We start from the raw sequence: 22,890 nt of genomic DNA on the forward strand, positions 1-22,890 counted from the left end.
TTTCACTTCCCATGGGCTCAATGTGTCATCTGCAAAAATTACATCAAATGAATAATAGTTAAAAACCAGCAGCAGGTAAGAGTCCAGTAGTAAAGATGCATTTAAGTTGCAAGTTCCCTATGATATACAAACCTTCCATCTCAGTAATGAGGTGCCAGGAATGTTTCCACTTATGCAAAAGCTATTTCATTGCAGGATTTAGTCTCACTTGTCAAATAACACTAACTCCCCAGCGCCAGTTATATGTCCTCAATTTACTGAAGTCCTGCTGAACAGCACAATGTAAAATACAGTTTTATTACAGTAAAGGATTCATTTTGCCCCTACCTCTCTGGCTGCTCTCTCCCCAGCCTGCACAGCACCCTCCATGTATCCACTCCACTCGGTGGCTGTCTCAGTGCCAGCAAAGTAGATCTTCTGAAATGGCTGCCTCAGGATTCTTCAAAGACAAAAATATTCATTAACATGATGCTTAGAATACTGAACACTACTACAATTAATCAATAGAAATGTAAATGTACACATATGCAGCTAGTCAGCACAAACCAGGACAACTATGTTTTTAACTGTAATTGTAAAAATTGGTGCCAATTTTTGTGTGTGCATCTCCTTTTCTGAGCTCCTCCAGGGAAGAACGGAACATCATTCAATTCATTGGCACTCACTGGCAGCATCGTCACAAGACACTTACAGATGAGAAAGGCCATTTGGGCCTTCTTAATTCATGTATCCAGAACAACCTTACAACTCGCCCATTGAAATATCAAATTATTTCTTAAATGATTTTAGGGATTTTGCTTCTACCATTCTGCCAAGAATGGTGGAAGTCCATTTCAGGTTTTGATCACTCCACATGAAGAACCTCCTGATATCAGTCCTAAAGTTACCTTTCACTAGCTTGAGCCTGTGTCCACTTAAGAGAATCTGTTTATTTTAAAAGTTATATTCCAGAGGAACCATTTTCCCTATGATTTACTGTCTTAAAAACATTTATAAGATCATCTCTTAAATGCATCCTATCCAAGCTGAAAACCCAGGTCTTTCCAGTCTTTCCTCATGATTCAGACCTTGACACTAGAGATCAGTAGTCTGATTCTTTTCTGCACTGCCTCCAGCGATCATGGAATCGTAGAAATTTACAGAACAGAAGGAGGCCATTCAGCCCATCATGTCCACACCAGCCAACAAGCAGCCATTCAGCCAAATCCCAATCTCCAGCTTTTGGTCCATAGCCTTATCGTTAATGGCACTTCAAGAGCATATCCAAGTACTTTTTAATGTTATGAGGGTTTCTGCCTCTAAAAACCCTTTCAGGCCCTGAGTTCCAGATCCCCACCATCCACTGGGTAAAAAAGCTCTCCTTGAATCCCCTCTAAACCTCCTATCTCTTACCCTAAATCTGTGTCCCATGGTTACGGACCCCTCAACCAAGGGGAATAGGGCCTTCCTATCCATTCTATCTCGGTCCCTCAATATTTTAAACACTTTAGGTCTCTCCTCAGCCCCCTCTGTTCCAAAGAAAACAACCCCAGCCTATTCAATTTTTCCTCATAACTATAATTCTCCAGTCCAGACAACATCCTCGTAAATCTCCTCTCTAGTGCAATCATATCTTTCCTATAGTGCGGTGACTAGAACTGCATGCAGTACTCCAGCTGTGGCCTAACTAGTGTTTTATACAGTTTCAGCATAACCTCCCAGCTCTTATATTCTATTCCTCGGCTGATAAAGGCAAGTATTCATATACCTTCTTGACCATCTTTATCTTCCTGTCCAGCCACCTTCAGGGATCTGTGGACATGCACTCCAAGGTCCATCTGTTCCTCTACCCTTCTCAGTATCCTATCATTTATTGCATATTCCCTTGCCTTGTTAGCCTTCTCCAAATGCATTAACTCACACTTCTCTGGACTGACCTCCATTTGCCACTGTTCTGCCCACCTGACCAGTCCATTGATATCTTCCTGCAGTTTACAGCTTTCTTCTTTATCATCAATCACTCAGCCAATTTTTGTATTGTCTGCAAACTTCTTAATCAGAACCCCTACATTCAAGTCCATTTCATTGATATATACCAAATAGCAAGGGAACTATTACTGAAGCCTGCAGAACCCCAGTGGAAACAGCCTTCCAGTCACAAAATCACCCATTGACCATTACCCTTTGCTTCGTGCCTCAGACAATTTGGATCCAACTTTCACTTTACCTTGGATCGCACAGCCTTTTACTTTGCACGACCAGTCTGCTTTGTGGGACCTTATCAAAAATTCATACAGACCATATCAAATGCACTACCCTCATCTATCTTCCTTGTTACTTCCTCAAAAAATTCAGTCACGTTAGTCAGACACGACCTTCCCCCTTAATAAATCCGTACTGACTGTCTTTGATTAATTTGTGCCTTTCTAAATGAAGATTTATCCTGTCCCTCAGACATTGAGCAATATTTTTCCCACCACCCAAAGGTGAGACTGACTGACCTGTAATTACTCGGTCTATTCCTTTCTCCCTTTTTAAATCATGGTACAATGTCAATTGTCCTCTAGCACCACGCATGTAGCCAGAAATGATTGGAAAATGATGGTTCGAGCCTCCACTGTTATTTCTCTTGCTTCCCTTAACAACCTTAACATTTCGTCCAGGTCTGGGATTTATCCACTTTCAAAAATGTTAAATCCCTCAATACCTCCTCTCTCACTACGTTAATTTAATCTCATATTTCACACTCCTCCTCCCTGATTGCAATGTCTGTATCGTCCCTCTCTTGTGAAAAGAGACACAAAGGGTGGTATTTAATGTAGGCGATGGGGATCTTGCCCGCCGGGTGGAGGGTCAGTGAGAGACCTGCATCACCTCCTTTCGAGAAGGCCAGACGAATTAAGCACCAATCAGGCACTTAGGTGGACAGCGGCGGGCCTTCCCTGGAATCAAGGACTCCGGCGGCAAAAGGCCCTTCCACCAAGAGCTGCTGGCCAATCAGAGGCCAGCAACTCTTTTGTCAAGCAGTGTAAATGAGGAGGCGGTGGCTGTTGTGAGAAGGACGTCCACCTGAGGCCCAGGTCGGTGCTGGATGCCGGACTCAACTCAATGATGGCAGGAGGGGTTTTGCAGCGGCAGGGGTGTGGTGGGTTGGCATCAAGGGCAGGGGAGTAGCTCTGAGCCGGTCCCCCACTTCCCAATGCCGGGTCCCTCGATCAGGCACTGAGTGCCTTTGAACGAGGGACCCCCGGCAGTCAGCAAGCAACCCCGCATAGGTTTGCATGTTGTGCTCCCCGTGTGGCAACAGGCCCACCTGCCACTGGGTTAATACCAGCAGCGGCAGGAAGAGGCCCTTAAGTGGACATTAATTGCCCCTTAAGGGTCTCAACTGACGGTGGGGCGGGTGGCCGTCCACAGGCCTTCCCGCCATGGACTTAATTGGGATAGAGGCGGGAAGGTGGTGGGGCCCCTACCTGTCACCATCCTGCCCAATTAAATGCCCTCCCCAAGTCCAAACTTGCCATGGGGGAAGAGCATAAAATCCAGCCCAATCATACCCACGTCAGCCGCCTCCACACGGGTTACCCTCAAGGTCCCTAATAGGCCCTACTCTTTATGTATTTGTAAAAAAACTTTCTATTTTCCTTGACTCTAGTGCAAATATCTTTTCATGCCCTCTTTCTTTCCTAATTTCCTTTTTAATTTTGCCCTACATTTTTTATACTACTCTAGGTTTTCTGCAGCATTAAGCCCTTGGTATCTGTCAAAAGCTTCCCTTTTTTTCTTTATCTTCTTTAAATCCCTTGACATCCGGGGGGGTCTGGATTTATTAGTCCCACCCCTTTTCTTTAAAGGAAATTACTTACTCTGAACCCTCACTGGCTCTGAAACAAAACATAAAATGCTGGAAATACTCAGCAGGTCAGGCAGCATCAATGGAGAGAAAAGCAGAGTTAACGTTTCAGGTCGATGATCTTCCATCAGATATCTGATGCCTGACCTGCTGAGTATTTCCAGCATTTTCTGTTTTTGTTTCAGATTTCCAGAGTCTGCAGTATTTTTCTTTTGCTTTGCCTCTATCTCTTCCTTGAATGTCTCCCATTGATCTGGCACTGATTTACCTTCAAGTTGTTGTTTCCAGTGCATTTTAGCTAAATCACATCTCAGCTTCGTAAAATTAATTAGCTTTTCCCCAATTGAGAACTTTTATTTCTGGTCTTTTTTTTGTCCTTTTCCATATCTACCTTAAATCTAACTGAATTATGATCACTTCCACCAAAGTGCTCCCCAACTGATACCCGTTCCACCTGTCCAGCTTCATTCCCTAAAACTAAGTCCAGAACTCCCCCTCTCTTGTTGGACTTGTTACGTACTGGCTATAAAAATTCTCCTGAGTGCATTTCAAAAATTCTGCTCCCTCTGTGCCTTTCACACTAATGTTATCCCAGTTCATATTCAGGTAGCTGAAATCCCCCACTATTACTGCCCTATTGTTTTTGCACTTCTCAAAGATTTGCCTTTATATTTGCTCTTCTATTGCCCTCTGACTCTTTGGGTATCTATAGATCACTCCCAGTAGTATGACTGCCCCTTTTCTGCCTTCACTTCAACCAGTATGGCCTCATTTGATGATCCTTCTACATATCATCTCTCTCCACAGCTATAATTGTTTCTGTAATCAATATTGCAACCACTTCTTTTTTACCCCCCACTCTATCTTGTCTGTAAGCCCTGTAACCAGGAATGTTGAGCTGCCATTCCTGCCCTTCTTTCAGTCATGTCTCAGTAATAGCTATAATATCATACTCCCACGTTGTCAATCTGTGTACTCAGCTCATTTGCCTTATTTTTTTTTTATTCATTCATGGGATGTGGGCGACGCTGGCCAGGCCAGCATTTATTGCCCATTCCTAATTGCCCTTGAGAAGGTGGTGGTGAGCTGCCTTCTTGAACCGCTGCAGTCCATTTGGGGTAGGTATACCCACAGTGCTGTTAGGAAGGGAGTTCCAGGATTTTGACCCAGCGACAGTGAAGGAACAGCGATATAGTTCCAAGTCAGGATGGTGTGTGACTTGGAGGGGAACTTGCAGGTGGTGGTGTTCTCATGTATTTTCTGCCCTTGTCCTTCTAGTTGGTAGAGGTCATGGGTTTGGAAGGTGCTGTCTAAGGGGCCTTGGTGCATTGCTGCAGTGCATCTTGTAGATGGTACACACTGCTGCCACTGTGCGTCGGTGGTGGAGGGAGTGAATGTTTGTAGATGGGGTGCCAATCAAGTGGGCTGCTTTGTCCTGGACATTATTCCACAGACTTCTTGCATTGAGGTATATACCATTTAGCATTGCTAAACTCCCTTGTTATGTATTTTCTAGCCTTTGTTTCCTCTGCCTTTCAAACACGCAAACTAATTTTCTACCTTCCATTTCCAGCTTTTCTTCTCTCCCTTCTGAATCTACTCTCAGGTTCTCATCCCCCTGCTAAGCTAGTTTAAACCCTCCACAACAATACTAGCAAAACCCCCTATGTGGATATCGTTACGACCGAGGCAGGAGGAGTGCACTGTCTTTTCTAGTTTCTGTTCCTCACAGGTCACAACATATATTTTTTTAAATGTTTATCCAGTTACCGATGCAGTAAATCATATACTCTACTCTTTATCCCAGAATAAAATACACCAACCAGGCTTCTTTAATAAACAAGAAAATTATCAATTTATTAAAGAACAAGAATTATCCAGTAACGAAGCAAAGCATTAACACACATTGAAATATGAAGTTCCCTTTTGAAATCCCTCATACACAAACTGAAAAAAATAAAGAAATTCTCTCTGCAGGGCTCTGTTACTAAAAAAACACAAAGAAGAACACTTTGGCCAAGTATTTGCTAATTCTTGAAGAAAAAAAGAGAAGATATGGAAGGATGTCAGTTGATCCGTTGGTCTGGCATCCGGGTATACAGTGATGGGTCACTGGAATCTTTTCAAAAGCAGTTCTAGCGATGTCAAGAAATAGTCTAGTAGGCTTTCCAGGAGAAATGTGGCATCGGGGGCTTCCACTAGCACACGCTGGTTTCGCAGGGTTTTTTCCAACAACAGGAAGAGGAGCTGACACACTGGACCTCTCAGGGTCTCTTAGAGAGGTGCAGGAAAGCTGAGCTGGAGTGTCTTTCTTGGCAGGTTCTACTTCAACTGCTTTTCAAACACTGTCCACACCCCAACTGAACCAAAACAATATCTCAGAAACGAAACCACAAAAAGCAGGTCAGAACCTCATGACCACTATAAATCTTAACATGTCACTTCTCTGCAAACATCTTCCCCAGATCACCAAGGTTTCTGTTGTTTATTTATCATAAGGCATGTGACATCCAGTAAAGGTTGTTTTAAAACACAACATCTCAGTGTCCTTTCAGTGAACTGTCAACAAAACAAAGTCCAGCAATCTAAGAAACCTTCAGCCTTCCAAATTCGAATCCATTTCCACCATTTAAATATGGTCCTCAAAAAAATAACAAAAAATGGAAGCACTTTCGTAACAATATTGGTCCCGGTCCTGTTGAGATGCAACCCGTCCTGCTCGAACAGACCCCACCTCCCCAGAAGTGGTCCCAAAGTCCTCCCTCCTGCACCATCTCTCCAGCCATGTATTCATCAGCTTTATCTTCATATTTCTGTATTCATTAGCACTTGGCACCGGGAGAAAACTACCTTTGAGGTCCTGCTTTTCAATCTCTCTCCTAGCTCCCTAAACTCTGCCTTCAGGACCTCATCCGTCTTGCTGCCTATGTCACTGGTGCCGATATGGACCATGACCTTGGGCGGTTCACTCTCTTGCCTCAGAATGTCCTGCAGCCATTCAGTGACATCCTTTACCCTGGCACCAGGGAGGCAACATACCATCCTGGAGTCACGTCTGTGGCCGCGGAAGTGCCTGTCTGTTCCCTTCATTATCAAATCCCCTACCACTATTGCTCTACACTGGTTGAACATGTTAAGCATTGAGTGCACTAGAACTCCAGGTCTCTTTCAACCTCATTCTTACTTATTTCAACCCCATTTACAGAACATGTGTTCATTTTTTCTTCAAGTATGATCATATCAGGTATAATACCAATACACCTTAAAGTTCCATTCACTTACTTTGTTCCAATAATGAATCTTAGTTCTAATGTTCTCACTGCCTATAATGAAGATGATCAGATGATTTTAGCAATTAATAAATAAGACATGTGGTTGGTGTAACTAGGCAAACATTCTAAAGAGCACATCACCACCAACAGAAACAACAGAAGTGCTGTTTGGAATATATACAACCTTTTAATCTGATCCACAGATATGATAGCAAATGTTACTGACTCCTCTGACCAGTATGGAGAAGCATGCTTTCATTCTGTGTAATGGCAATAAACCTGAACAAATGGTCCATATTAGAACCCTGATTGAATTAGCAATTTTCTGCTCTATAAGGCTTAATCTGAATCCATTCACACTTCAGTGAGTGTTTAACTGCTGATGGAGATAATGAAATTATTGCACTTACTTGCCATACTGAGTCATAATTCCCGGAGGGAAGTATGCAGTGTAACATCCACCTGAATATTGCTCCTCACACCAGTTCTTCTCTTCATAATGAATAGGCTAGACAAAAATACAAAAAGATTCAAAAAAAAAAACACACAATTCTGTGATATGTTGCACCTTTCTGCTTGAATGCTTAATTTAATGTCTAGAGATGCTTGACAGCGGATACAGATCTTTGAGGGAGTGCTTTTCAACAGAAAATCTAAGAGCACATGGTTCAAGAAACCTGGAGAGAATCTGCAGGGAACATCAACGGTGGCAACTGCAGTGCAGGTAATGGTTGCAAACAACTGTGACCCTGGGAGTCAGAGCTCAAAGATGACTAGTGTTCTGCACTTGGACAGCATTATGAGGAAATGCGTTCCAGTAGTGGCATGCATGCAAAAACAGTGATACGCACCTGCCACTAAAGATAAGAGGAGGGAAGGTCATGTCTTACCAACTTAATAGAATTCTTTGAGGAAGTGACAAAGTTGATTGATGAGGGAAGGGCTGTCGATGTCATATACATGGACTTCAGTAAGGCGTTTGATAAGGTTCCCCATGGCAGGCTGATGGAGAAAGTGAAGGCGCATGGGGTCCAAGGTGTACTAGCTAGATGGATAAAGAACTGGCTGGGCAACAGGAGACAGAGAGTAGCAGTAGAAGGGAGTTTCTCAAAATGGAGACGTGTGACCAGTGGTGTTCCACATGGATCCGTGCTGGGACCACTGTTGTTTGTGATATACATTAATGATTTGGAGGAAAGCATAGGTGGACTGATTAGCAAGTTTGCAGACGACACTAAAATTGGTGCAGTAGCAGATAGTGAAGGGGACTGTCAGAGAATACAGCAGAATATAGATAGATTGGAGAGTTGGGCAGAGAAATGGCAGATGGAGTTCAATCAGGGCAAATGCGAGGTGATGCATTTTGGAAGATCCAATTCAAGAGTGAACTATACAGTAAATGGAAAAGTCCTGGGGAAAATTGATGTCCAGAGAGATTTGGGTGTTCAGGTCCACTGTTCCCTGAAGGTGGCAACGCAGGTAAATAGAGTGGTGAAGAAGGCATACGGCATGCTTTCCTTCATCGGACGGGGTATTGAGTACAAGAGTTGGCAGGTTATGTTACAGTTGTATAGGACTTTGGTTTGGCCACATTTGGAATACTGCATGCAGTTCTGGTCGCCACATTACCAAAAGGATGTGGATGCTTTGGAGAGGGTGCAGAGGAGGTTCACCAGGATGTTGCCTGGTATGGAGGGCACTAGCTATGAAGAGAGGTTGAGCAGATTAGGATTATTTTCATTAGAAAGACGGAGGTTGAGGGGGGACCTGATTGAGGTGTACAAAATCATGAGAGGTATAGACAGAGTGGATAGCAAGAAGCTTTTTCCCAGAGTGGGGGATTCAATTACTAGAGGACACGAGTTCAAAGTGAAAGGGGAAAAGTTTAGGGGGGATATGCGTGGAAGGTTCTTTACGCAGAGGGTGGTGGGTGCCTGGAACGCGTTGCCAGCGGAGGTGGTAGATGCGGGCACGATGGCGTCTTTTAAGATGTATCTAGACAGATACATGAATGGGCAGGAAGAAAAGAGATACAGAACCTTAGAAAATAGGCGACATGTTTAGATAGAGAATCTGGATCGGCGCAGGCTTGGAGGGCCGAAGGGCCTGTTACTGTGCTGTAATTATCTTTGTTCTTTGTTCTAAAGGCATCAGTCGTTCATTACACTTGGCCACAGACTTTCAATGGGATTTTGCACTGGAACTTACTGTGAATTAGAGAGCCAAAACATTGCAGCGTCCTCGACAGGGCATGTGGAACCTGTGTGTATCTTCGTAACCAATTAGATTGAAGAAACATTAATGAACAGAGCAGAGTCTGAGGCAGGAAATATTAGGTAGAATATTTAATTCAAAGTCAAATCATGCATAGAAAGCCAAATAAAGAGAGGAAAAGAAAGGTGGGATTAAGAGAAAGAAAAAGTAAAAAAAAAAAATTCCAACAATAATTCAAATTTGAAGGAATATGACTCCACACTTGTAAAAGTTAATTTTCAGTGCCAGAAAGGTTGTTCGGGAGTAAATAAGACTTAACATGCTGTTAATAATTCACTTAAACTGGGATGGACAAGTCCTAGCTTTTTCTGGTGAGTTTAGTGGGTACCTATCATATAAGTACAACAACTTCACACCGTTCCATGTATTTCAACGCCAAGCCTCTCAGCGAGACATTGTTATCACACAGCTTTTGGAGGAGCAAGGCAATTTGAACATCACTTTCTGATTTCCGCGTTTAAAGTGCTATTAGCCTCTGCAGCAAAATCTAGCCCAATATGTCTTGCAGTTTGTTTTTTCCTATGGCACAAGTGGCGCACCCACCTGACAGGCCTAATCATATGAAACATTGCTTTAGCACCCCAAGTATCTTCTGCAAGAGAGCTCTGGTTCACCTCTGGGTCTCTTTTGCTGGGGTACATGAGTTGAGCAGATGTGTTGTCAATTATATTTACATCATACAGCCCACAGGGACACTTTTACAAGGTTTGGTGGCAGTGAGCAGCCTCACTAACTGATGAATCAATGTACTGGTATTGGTGTAACTTTGTACTCATGGTCAAATGCAGGATGTTCTCTGATTAATCTCTGAATAGATGTTTTTGCATGATTGACAGCTGCACGTTGAGAGTTATAATAAAGAGCACAGTTCCAAAACTCCACAGAGCTTCTGGTGCATTCCCAGTGGAATTCAGCTCCGAGTGCAGCAGAAGGCCCACCTTAAGCTGGGATCCCATTAGCTAGGTCTTGCCCTGCGCTGGTAGTCTCCCAGGGGCCTTGTGTGAGGTAGAACATTGGTCCTCCAAATAATGGCCCACCACATTTGATGGGAAAGGAACTTGCAGGCTGGCAGTTTCACAGCCCTGACCTGAGATTTGCTCTGCAGCTGGTACATAAGAGAAAGATGATATATTGCCTTCTGGTTAATGGACCACGAATCCACCTCCAAATCTAGGCCTGGGTCCTGTCCTTAACCCTGGAAGACTGTGCCTTGGCTACATGACTGTTCAACCACTTTCTGGCCTTTCCTGCAATTTATCCACCAGGTCATGAGGGAGCTCATCATATTATAATGAGAGCCAGTTACACTGCTGCTCCAACTTTTGTGCATTTACAATCACAAAGCACTCATACCTAGTTAAGTTGAAAATGATAAGGCATGGCTGTTGTCAGGATCAGCTGTGACAAGTGGAAGTGAAGTGTTTGACAGCCTGAACAATGTGTAGAATTCCAGTCACAATTTTTGCAGCTGGGAATGATTTTTTTTGAAGCTACTTTTTGGCATTCTGTCTATACAAAAATGTGCATGGGGTAGTCATTTTATTTCAATACCCCATACAGATGCTAGCAGCACTAATGCCATAACACAGCCACCCACCTGCCCAGAAGGACATAATTACAGTGGAAGTAAGGCAACTGTGCCGGAAGCGAGGGTGTCTGCAATTTAGGCCTCCTCTCCAGAAATAACTCTTTAGTGCCCCGAGTGGCATTTTTCTATAATAATATATAAATAATAAAAAACTTACCTATTTATCTTTGGGAGTCCACATGTCACACTCATGCAAGGCACAGTTGTGAACTAAAGTGAACTGCAGCAATTACGAAATTAAAAAATGAACTGATAAATACACTTCAAAAATGGACACACTTTTGCTGCCGACAAGGTGGAGTAAGAGATCAGGTGACTTCTCCTGTACTGCAAATATACATAGTGACTGTTGGAGACTAAACCTATCATCGCGTCTGGACTAGGCCTGGGGAAAACACATTAAAATGCTAAATGGCTCCTAACTTCATAATTGGGTTGACAAAGGCCTTCGCAGACAAGGAGACTCTGGATTCAAAGCCAAGATAACAGATGGGATATAACACCACTTTATCAAGATAAGCCACATTCAAACCCCATTGTATAACAATGGCCACACGTTCAAAAGAGCATCCATGGTCACCTGGCTGAAACCAAGCATGATAAGGTTTATTTCTTCAAAAAGAGCTCTCTGAAAGACAGAGACAGAAAAACCAGCCAGCCAGGAAACTGAGAAGTCCATTCCTGCCAAGAAGAAGTCCCTGTCTATAATATATTTAAACCACAGGGGCAGAGAGTGCAAGGTGACCTTGAAAAACTCCCCACTTGAGAAACTGCAACAGGATTCTCACTACCGACTTTGACTGAATCTTAACCAGAGGAGTTTGCAATACTTCAGTGAACCAAGAAAAGTTACACCAGGCCTGTACCGCTGTTTAAAAAATTCCTCCCGCAAAACCAAGAAGGTTTCAAAGTGAACTCTTTTTACAAAAATTACACTTGAATGCATGCTTTCCTCTAATCTCTATCTTCTTGTGTGTGTGCATGCGTGAGTGGGTGAGGTTGCGAACACTTTTGGCTATTGCTTAATAAATAATTTAGCTTTCTTTTAATCCTAACGAGGAAACCTGTCATTTGTCTGTTTATTTGACCAATAAAACACTCAGTAACTAAAGCAATATTTTTTTAAATATTGTCTACGGTCAGTTGAGAGGTAAAGTGGGAGTCATCCACACCATCTTCCCACTATCTGTATTACAGCGCATGTTCCCACATACGTCTTTGGTGGCTTGGTTTGTCTGGTCTTAGGAGACTTACTGCTACCAGTGAAACTCTGGGTCCCTCTGAGGAACCTACCCCTCCTGGTCTTGCTCTTTTTTACATCAGTGGACTTGTAAGGGGAGGGCAAAGGCTCCATCCCTTGCAAGGCCCCACAGAAATCACAATGGTAGGCCAGGGCTCAGCATTCTGGGTCACATCCTAATTTCCAGCCATTCTGGTGCAATCCCACCAGAGTTACGAAGGAAATATCCCAGAAGAGCTGGCTCTCCTGTATTTTGGTGGGACTACTGACTTGAAAAATAATTGCTGCTTCTGCTGTGATTGGTGGACATTATTGCACTGAATGTAAATGAGTGCATGGTGAAGCACAGCTTCAATTTCTTTCTTAAAATGTAATGCAAGGACATGTTTAATGCAGATGGTTGAGTCTCCATGGACTAGATGGCACTCCTCAGTTAGGGGATTCTAATGATTTAATCATTTCAGTGCATTGCAGTTCATGCCAGGTATCAGACTCTATTATGGTAGATCTGCTGCCTGGGAGTTGAACTTCAAATATGTATATTCTATGGCCCATTTGCTGCTCAACTGCTCCCTTCTGGTCCTTTGCACTAAGATGTTAAGGATGTTACATCCATACTGTGGGCTAGAACACTATTCTCAACTTATTGATCCCTGGTATGGCCTGTGGTTTAATAATTATTTTTAGTGTTTATCCTAGTTCTGTATGAGTTTCTCAGGACCGGCCTTTAACAAGCAAAAAGCAGTTTTCAATAATTACTAATTTACGTGAGATGATATTGATACCAGGGCACTATTCAGAATAGTGGTACAAAGAGATGGTCTTATATAACTATTTTTCTAGAAAAAAGTAATACTGGAACATATGGCCTGTGAAGGTCCCTCCCCTTCAAGATGAAATGTGTTTTTGGGAGATTCATCATCCTAAATAGAATTGAACATCATCAAGTAAAAGAGACTAGACCTTTAAGAACACAAGAGAAGAAATAGCTTACATGCAACGCCTCCTCAGACTCAAGCACCTTGGCATAAATCTCACAGATCTTCTGCTTCCTGCATAACAAATATAATCCAGGTCACATGCTATAAAATAAGCAGTGGCAAACAAAATAGATGCAGTGTATAACATGAAGTTTTATAGGTTTAGGATGTTCCATGGTATGACTTCCAGATGCAGACATTTGTAGTTCAGTTACTAATTTTTCACAGATTTGTAAATAACATTCTCGTTATATCATCCTAAATCACAAAATTAGTGATTTATATGCAGTACTTGTCATGCAAGGCCCCCACCTGCCAAGAATTAGGCACATTAATTTTGTCATCAACATTGATTTTAAACTGTTTCTGGAGCGAAGAAATGACTTGTTAAACAAAGCAGCCATGGCTGGAAAAGACATTTGCATATTAACAGACATTGCGTGGAAGGACAAAGTGCCATTCTCTGACACATTTAACCAACAATGGACCTTGATCACCAGGTATTGTGTGTAAGAGGAGCATTCCAGAGGCTGCTAAGGTGATACAATCCAGGACTGGTTAGACCAGCTGGTCACATGACTAACTGGCTGTTCCAGGGTTTTTTGAACTAGCCACAGAGCGTTTGAACTCAAGAAAAACTGTTTACTCCTGGACTGAGAAGATCTCTCCTGTCTGCTCCCATCTCTTTCTCACAAGCCTCTGAATCCACTGAAGACACATCAACCTCAAGAGAGAAAAGCCTCCTACAGCCAACAAGGATTAAGAAGAAGACTGGGCTGCAACGAAAAGCAATGTCTACCTACAATTAAGGGCTCTACAGTGAGCTCGAAGAACTGTAACAAAAACTCTTCAGGTATTGCCTCAAACTTTTCCATTTTATTTTTCTTCTGCTCTTTTCTGTCTCTATTTGCAGGTGTCTATCACTTATGCATGCTAGCGTGGGCGCGTCATGTATCCGATGGCATCAACTGAATTAGAGTCGAATTTCAAGTTTAATAAATTTAAACTTTTCTTCTTTAAACCTAAGAAAATCTGTTTGTGCTGGTTTCTTTGCCTTATAATTGGAAAGCAGTGAACAAGGATTCACCAAGGGGGAGCTAAAAACACGGTATTTTAAAAATGAAACCCTGTCACGATAAGACCAGGTGAAGGCTGAGAGGGACCCCTAGACACCTTTCTCAACTGGTCGTAACATACTTTCATAATGAACACTATTGCATCAATAGACCAAAACTCTCATCACCAATCAGACCAAGTAAGCAGAGATTAATGTACTGATTAAGAATGAGTGAACAGCGATAAATCTGAATACCAACAGAGCAACATAGCTGGACAACATTTCTATAAGTCTCAGGTCCAGCAGTTTAGCATTGACTAATGGAGCTTGTTTTAAGTAAGTAAATTTAAAAGTGCACTTTACAAAAATTATTTGCTGTTTACCATTACTGGCAAATACAACATGCATTTATATGGCACTTTTATTGTGGGGAAACTGCTCAAGACGTTTCAAAGGAGTCTAATCAGACAAAAATTAACACTAAGCCAAAGAAGATATTGGGATAGGTGACTAAAGGCTTGGTTAAAAGGGCAAGTTTTAAGGTGTGAGTCTTAAAAGAGGAAAGAGATTTTGGGAAGAAATTTCAGAGTTTAGGGCCTAGGTGGCCAACACATTTTCCATTAAAGTCTCATTATAAGACGTGACATTAACCATGTATAGCTTCTTATGAGGTTCACTCACCGAGCTTCCTTTGTAAGATTTATCAGACGCCGTGCTTTTCGAGCAAGGATAAATCTGAAAGAAAAAGAGTTGGAGAAATATATGCATCTAAAATACCTTGAACTGTAAATGTACTTTTCAAATCATACTTCAAAAATTGCTTTCAATGCAACTGTTCATGCAGCACCTACATATGGATAGCAGCCATTTTGTTGCTGCACAGAAATACTTATTAAAATTAAGAACCCATGGGCCTAGAATTTAGGTGTTGCTGCTCCCATTTTACAGGCATAAAATGGTCACCTAAGCATCCAATACGGTGAGTTGCTGTGCCAGAAGAGATGTGTCTGCAATATTGGTAAACATTGAAGTACGATGTACAGGCCCCATGCCTGAAACAGGCACGAGACCCTTTGCTTATGCCAATTGACAGCTTAATGTCTGTTTTAGGAACACTTGCTGAAAATGGGCTGACCTGAACACATTTGGTCTAACTGGCAGGATGGTTGGAGACTGCCACCAAAAATGTAATTAAAAAAAAACTCACCTGAATATGGACCTGGCTCCACAGCAGTCCCAAAGACCAATGCTGGCTCCTGCCCAGCCTGCTCTTGATGAATTATAAACTGTACACTGTGCAATCATCAGTGAAAAGGCCCAATTCTAACCTTATGATGGTGGGAAGGTCATAGAAGAAGATTGTTGGACCTAGGAGACTGCCCTGATAAATTCCCGCTGCAATGTCCTGTGCTGAGATGATTGGCCTCTAAAAACTACAACCATCGTCCTATGTGCAAGGTATGACTCCAACCATGACAGCGCTGACCTTTTGATCCCCACTGACTGGGTCGAATGATGTCTTTGGAATTTAGCTCTAGTGTCCATGTCTAATTAATGTTCCAGTGGACTCTGACTAGAGAAACATCATATTATGAGTAACTGTCCATTATCCCATGATGCTACAATTTTGCAGCAGTCAACTGTGTCCATATTATTTGAAGGCTTAAATAGACTGAATGAATGGCTGCTGACAGGCAAGCATAATCCTCTATAGCCATGACAGATAATTTCACTGAGCTACCCTTGAATTTCAGCTGAACATAAATATAAAGGAGTTTAATTCCTCAATTAGAGCAGTCAAGAATAAAGCAGAATGTCAGACACCTAAAAAATGTTTTAGCTTTTGCAACATATCTGCAGCCAAGGGAGAAATATCCAGGAAAAGACAAGCTCAAAATCTAGAATTCCGAGGCGTTAGTTTTAATTAAGTAAAAAAAGACAACTCATGAAGTGGGATAACCTTATTCCATGCGAATAATTAAGTGACTCTGATTATAACTATTGCTTCGCACATTCACCACATTGTGGAATGCAGTAGTTCAATAATTTGAACAAGCCTTGCCTCATGTGTGTTAATTCGGTCAACATTCAAAGTGATAGAAAAAATACACATGCAAAAGACACAGATATCCTGTTCAAGTCAAAAGGAGGTTACATCCCCAGGTCCCACTAGCATGCAGTACATATATGGTAGCATGAGACAACCCCACAAAAGTAACTCACTGATACTGCTTTTGGAGTCACTGAGCCACTGAGTCCAAGAAGGTATCCACAGCAGACGTGAATTCACAATTAGCGGCAGCTACCCCAGATGCAGTGTTACAATAATTTCAGCAAAAATGGAACAGAAAATCTATTATCTAACAATATCCATATAGAAAAAGATCAAGCTCGCATTGGTAAGGTTGGCAGCTGTTAAAAAAGAAAAGAGGTTTTCAGCTATAAGAGCACAGCCCAGATTTTAACTCGGCAGCAGTCGTGGGTGGTGGGGGTGGGGTTGTGCTGGTGGGGGCTGATCTGCGGTTGGAAGCAGAATGTCGGGTCCCCGTGCTCCTCTGGGACTCACAGATACACAAAGAGATACAGCACTGAAACAGGCCCTTCGGCCCACCGAGTCTGTGCCGACCAACAACCACCCATTTATACTACTCCTACATTAATCCCATACTCCCTGCCACATCCCCACCTTCCCTCCATTCCCCTACCACCTACCTACACTAGGGGCAATTTACAGTGGCCAATTTATCTATCAACCTGCAAGTCTTTGGCTGTGGGAGGAAACCAGAGCACCCAGCAAAAACCCACGTGGTCACAGCGAGAACTCCGCACAGGCAGTACCCAGAACTGAACCCGGGTCGCTGGAGCTGTGAGGCTGTGGTGCTAACCACTGTGCCACTGTGCTGCCCCTCACAAGCAAACTAATAAAAAGAAAAAACATTTACTTTTGTGGGCTTTTTCTGGCAGCAGACTCTTTTCACGAGGTTGGCCTGGTGGGCAAGGCACAATGGCTTCCATGTACAGGCCTTGAATTAAACTAGATGCCTCATACTGTTCAGCAAGCCAGCTGCTCAGCCCACCCTGGGTGACGGGGGTGCTGGGGGAGGAGGGTGCCGTCAAGCAGAAGTCAGAGATGTGAAAACAATGAGGCAGTAAAGTTGAGATATTACCAGCACCACTAATGGCATCAGGTATGATGTGAATAGTTGCAATGCAGCTTACAAATGCTGGCAAAAGAGATAGTTCTTTGTAAGGTGCTACCTTGTTCTGGAGCAGTGACAGTGCTGGCTGGCTATTCTTCAGCAGTTACAACAGCAGAAAAGACACAGATCCAGGAAAACCTTTTCGAATCAAACTTGCAACGTAGGATACCATGCATGTGTACATGAATGAGTGTAAGTGAGTGACAGAGAAAAAAGGGAGAAGAGAAGGATGTCACCTCAGTGCTATAAGAATTCACTTTTGACTTTGCATTGGTGATACAGATTTCCAAAGTTAAAACTAGCAGCTGCATTGTAGAAATCCTGAACAAAATGTCCCTTCATCTTTCATCTTTGGTCCATTTACTAAAATTATTCATTACAAATTTTGGATTTTCTAGGTAAGAATCAAATTCATGGCTTTTTTTTAAAAGAGCTACAGTGACTTGAGTTTAAAGTTGGCTTGTTGTTGCTGTCACACTAGCCTGACTCTCTGCCTCGATATTATCTTATTGGAAATCTTCCTCACAAGGCAAGTGGGAATAACAAATGTAACTATACAAATCAGCTGTATGTTTTTGTACAACTATGCAGCAGTATGCTATTCTAATGCAGAAAAACTCTAAAAGTAATGCTGTAAAACACAATGGGATAGACTTCACTGTGCAGTAATACAAAATGGATGACAGTGAGTCAGTGGCCTCTTCTACATTTCAACCTATTTTTATTTCCTTTGCTGATTCAATAACATCCTTTTTTTTATTCATTCATGGAATCTGGGCAGTGCTGGTGCCGTTGAGAATGTGGTGGTGAAGCCACCTTCTTGAACTGCTGCAGTCCCTGTGGTGTAGTTACAAGGAGGGAGTTCCAGGATTTTAACCCAGCGATAGTGAAGGAACGGCGACATAATTCCAAGTCAGGATAGTGTGTGACTTGGAAGGGATCTTGCAGGTGGTGGTGTTTCATGCATCTACTGCCCTTCTCCTTCTAAGTGGTAGAGATCGCAGGTTTGGAAGGTGCAGTCGAAGGAGCCTTGGTGAGTTGCTGCAGTGCATCTTGTAGATGGTACACAGTGTTGCCACTGTGTGTCAGTGGTGCAGGGAGTGAATGTTGAAGGCGGTGGATGGGGTTCCAATCAGGCTTTGTCCTAGATGGTGTCGAGCTTCTTGAGAGTTGTTGAAGCTGCACTCATCCAGGCAAATGGAGAGTATTCCATCACACTCCTGACTTTTGTCTTGCAGACAGTGGACAGGCTTTGGGGACTCAGGAGGTGACTTATTCGCCACAGAATTCCAGTCTCTGACCTGCTCTTGTACCCACAGTATATATATGGTTGTTCCATTAAGCTTCTGGTCAATGGTAACCCCAGGATGTTGATGGTGGGGGATTCAGAGACGGTAATGCTGCTGAACATCAAGGGGAGGTGCTTAGATTCTCTCTTGTTAGAGCTGGCACTTGTGCCGCGAATGTTACTTGCCACTCATCAGCCCAAGCCTGAATGTTGTCCAGGTATTGCTGAATGCCAGCACGGTCTTCTGCAGTATCTGAGGAGCTGTGAATGGTACCGAACACTGTGCAATCATTAGCCAACATCCCCCCCCTTGACCTTATTATGGAGGGATGATCATTGATGAAGCAGCTAAAGATGGTTGAGCCTAGGATACTATCCTCAGTAACTCCTGTGGCAATATCATGGGATGAGATGATTGGCCTCCAACAACCACAACCATCCTCCTCTGTGCTAGGTATTTCTCCAACCAGTGGAGAGTTTTCTTCCTGATTCCCACTGACTCCAATTTTGATAGGGCTCCTTGATGCCACATTCGGTCAAATGCTGCCTTGATGTCAATGGCAGTCACTCTCATCTCCTCTGGAATTCAGCTCTTTTGTCCATGTTTGGACCAAGGCTGCAATGAGGTCAGGAGCTGAGTGGCCCTGGCAGAAGTCAAACTGAGCACTAGCGAGCAGCTTGTAGCTGAGTAAGTGCCACTTGATAGTACTGTCAACGACACCTTCCACTACTTAGCTGATGATTGAGAGTAGACTGATGGGGCAGTAATTGGCCGCATGGATTTCTCCTGCTTTTTGTGGACAGGACATACTTGGGCAATTTTCCACACTATCTGGTAGATGCCGGTGTTGTACTGGAACAGCTTTGCTAGGGGTCCAGCTGGTTCTGGAGCACGTGTCTCAGCGTCTCAGGGCGGAACAGTGGCGCAGTGGTTAGCACCGCAGCCTCACAGCTCCAGGGACCCAGGTTCAATTCTAGGTACTGCCTGTGAGGAGATTGCAAGTTCTCCCTGTGACCGCGTGGGTTTTCGCCGGGTGCTCCGGTTTCCCCCCACCGCCAAAGACTTGCAGGTGATAGGTAAATTGGCCATTGTAAATTGCCCTTCGTGTAGGTAGGTGGTGGGGAATATGGGATTACTGTAGGGTTAGTATAAATGGGTGGTTCTTGGTTGGCACAAACTCGGTGGGCCGAAGGGCCTGTTTCAGTGCTGTATCTCTAAAATAAAATAAATAAATAAAAAATACTACACTATCACAGAAAGTCAAGATTTATTGCAGTACTTTTCATTACAGAATAATATCATGCAAAAAAGTAATGCAATCCAAAAATAAACAATTGCCAAGCAGAAGTAAATCACTGTCCATTCATAAGGTAGGTTGTAATAAAGACTGAAATACTGGAAATACACAACAGGTCAATCAGCATCCAGAAAGAGAAAAGACAATTTATGATACTTCAGGTGTGTATGCTTCATCAGAACCAATCTGAAAGCTTTCTATTTCATTCTGATTACTGGTTTTCTAGAGGTACCTAGTGACAGTTAAGGTGCCTAAGCCAGTTCACTACTTACCCCATGATAGCAGGGACAGATCCATCTGGTTTGGTGTCATCCAGAGTCAGACCAATAGGAGAATCCTCATCTTGAATTATCATGCTACCACAGTAATCTAATTAAAAAGAGAAATAAATCACATCTACTCTGGACAGCAGTTTTGAACTGATTGGTCACATGCTTAATATCTTTTGTTTAATATCTTTATAAATGATCTGGAGCAATGAGTCACAAGCATGGTGGTTAAATCTGCAGATGATACAGAGATAGATTAAGATTAAGGTAGTAAATTGCAAAGCTAAACAGGATAACCTGTAGGAGGATTTGTACATACTTGGGAATTGGGCAGACAAGTGGCAGATGAAATTCAATGCAGAGAAAGGAGAAGTGCTTCAGTTGGGACAAAAAAATCCAGGAAGGGACAGATGTGAGGAGGAATTTCTTCTCTCAGAGGGTTGTTACTGTTTGGAATTCTCTTCCCCAGTGAGGAGTGAAGGCTGGGTCATTGAATATATTCAAGGCTGAGTTAGACAGATTTTTAATTGACAAGAGAGTCAAGGATTATGGGGGCAGGCAGTAAAGTGGAGTAAGGCCACAATCAGATCAGCCATGATCTTATTGAATGGCACAGCAGGCTCAAGGGGCGGAATGGCCTACTCCTGATCCTATTTCTTATGTTCTTCTGTTAAATGGAAATAAAATAATGTGTATGGAAAAGGAAAGCCTTCTGGGTTCCTGACTGGCAGTAAGTTGAAGCTATTGCAACAGTGAATAATGCAAGTCAGCTGTTAGTATGTATTATATGGTCAAGATTGAGCCAAAATTGTGAGGTGATCCTGCCACATTATAAATCATTGGTGCGACACACTTGGAATACTGTGTACAGACTGGTCGCCGCAGAACAAAATGGATATTGCAGCTATTGAAAGGATACAGAAGAGGGCATATAACCAGAAAATACTGCCCAGGCAGCATCTGTGGAGGGGGAAACACAGTTAATGTTTCAGTTCAATGACCTTGCGTATAGACCTGAAACAGACATGAGAAGGTAGGCTTGTGGTAGACCGTGGCAGAGAACCCCTTAGCAGATTTCTCAACTAGTACGTCAAGGAAAGGGAGCTCATTTGACTGCTCCACTTCAAAGGTGAATTTGAGTGCAGGATGGAGCCCATTAAGACGTGTAAGGAAATTATTACATGCAGCTACGATTCAAATATAGCAAATGTATCATGCCTCTACCAATCAGAGTCCACTTGCCAACCAATCAGCACTCTCTTCTCATACAGTATAAAGTTGTTGCTTTCCCTTATATTGGTATTCTTGCAATTTGTCCTGTTGAGTGCAAGACGAAAAGCTTTGACAACATGTCTCTATTTTCAGCAATATTCAAGTTCTGTACTACCAGACGACAATTCCATTATTGTTGTCTCATGCAACCACCAGGATATGAGTAGGAGAAATAGAAGGAAAAATGGGGGTTAAATTCAATAACCCCCAAAAAAGAGCACGTGATCCTGATGCGGGATTAACCATGCCCATTGCTTCTGATGCAGGAAGCAAGCCAACTTGGTGCTTCCTGCTCATTAACATGATTGTAGCAGGTAACCAGTACAAACCGTGCTACAGAATAACTGCACGCTGGAGCAAGTACTGGAAGTCTTCTATAACTGATTTTGATGTGGGAAAGACACAAGAATAGCACAACGTGGGAGAGAGCAGGCTCCAAGATTTCCTGACGATGCACAGGAGGCCTTGGTCGAGGAGGTGCAGAGGAGGAGAGATGTGCTCTATCCACAGGGGGCCAGCAGGTCCTCTAGATAAGCTCTCAGAAGACAGCAGGACCAGGTAGTCATGGCAGTCAATACAAGGAGTCTAGCCCCAAGGATCTGGAAGCAGTGCCCCAAAAAGGTCAATGACCTCACATTAGTGATTAAGGTCATTGAATGCATATTCAAATACCGTATCCCACTAACTGTGCCACTTGCCTCAGACACTGTTCAATGCACCACATGCTCATCACTCATCTACCAACAATATCTATCCATCATGATTCATAATTAACATTCATAACTTCACCATACTCACACACATGTAACACTGCCTCAAGCCTCACACCTACATCTCTTAGCTTGTACAGGCTACCAGCTAATCAACCATGTTACTCAACCATGTTACACAAACATGTTACACCACACTCACCGGCACACTTCATTCTCTCTTGCAGGACAAGGTAGTGCACAACCTGAGGCAGGAGGTGCAAATCGGCAAGGGACAGGAGACGGTGCTCACTATCATTGGAGCAGCCATTGCTGGGGCCATGGCTAGCCGCAGGGCTAAAATCATCGAAGATGACGGTATCCTCATACCTAATCCTCCTTCTCACATTCCACTTACCTCTCATCCCACAATCTCTTCTGATTTACAAGTTGCAGATGGTGTAAGCACGCACCTCTTACTTTCCCACCCTCTCATCACCACAGCCCTTCCCTTGTCCCTTTCTCCTTTCAGATACCCTAGAAATGTTACCTAGTCAAGTCTTGATTGTGATTATGAAGAAACACCATCACTCAATCTCACACATGCAGTCACCAGCTCAGATACTGACAC

General features: G+C 43.0%; 1 protein-coding gene across 2 annotated transcripts in view; it reads right to left on the bottom strand.

Moving 5' to 3' along the window:
- mao (monoamine oxidase) overlaps nucleotides 1–22,890 on the bottom strand; it is a 225,992-nt gene that overhangs the window by 20,512 nt on the left and 182,590 nt on the right. For both annotated transcript variants that reach the window (XM_068040668.1, XM_068040669.1), the window contains exons 9-13: nucleotides 20,302–20,398; nucleotides 14,925–14,978; nucleotides 13,201–13,258; nucleotides 7,515–7,612; nucleotides 328–439 (exon numbers count right to left, since the gene is read on the bottom strand). In XM_068040668.1, coding sequence (XP_067896769.1) covers nucleotides 328–439; nucleotides 7,515–7,612; nucleotides 13,201–13,258; nucleotides 14,925–14,978; nucleotides 20,302–20,398 — 419 coding nt within the window. The remainder of the gene's footprint in view (nucleotides 1–327; nucleotides 440–7,514; nucleotides 7,613–13,200; nucleotides 13,259–14,924; nucleotides 14,979–20,301; nucleotides 20,399–22,890) is intronic.

The sequence above is a fragment of the Heterodontus francisci genome, chromosome 10, assembly GCF_036365525.1.
Source record: "Heterodontus francisci isolate sHetFra1 chromosome 10, sHetFra1.hap1, whole genome shotgun sequence".
NCBI lineage: Eukaryota > Metazoa > Chordata > Chondrichthyes > Heterodontiformes > Heterodontidae > Heterodontus > Heterodontus francisci.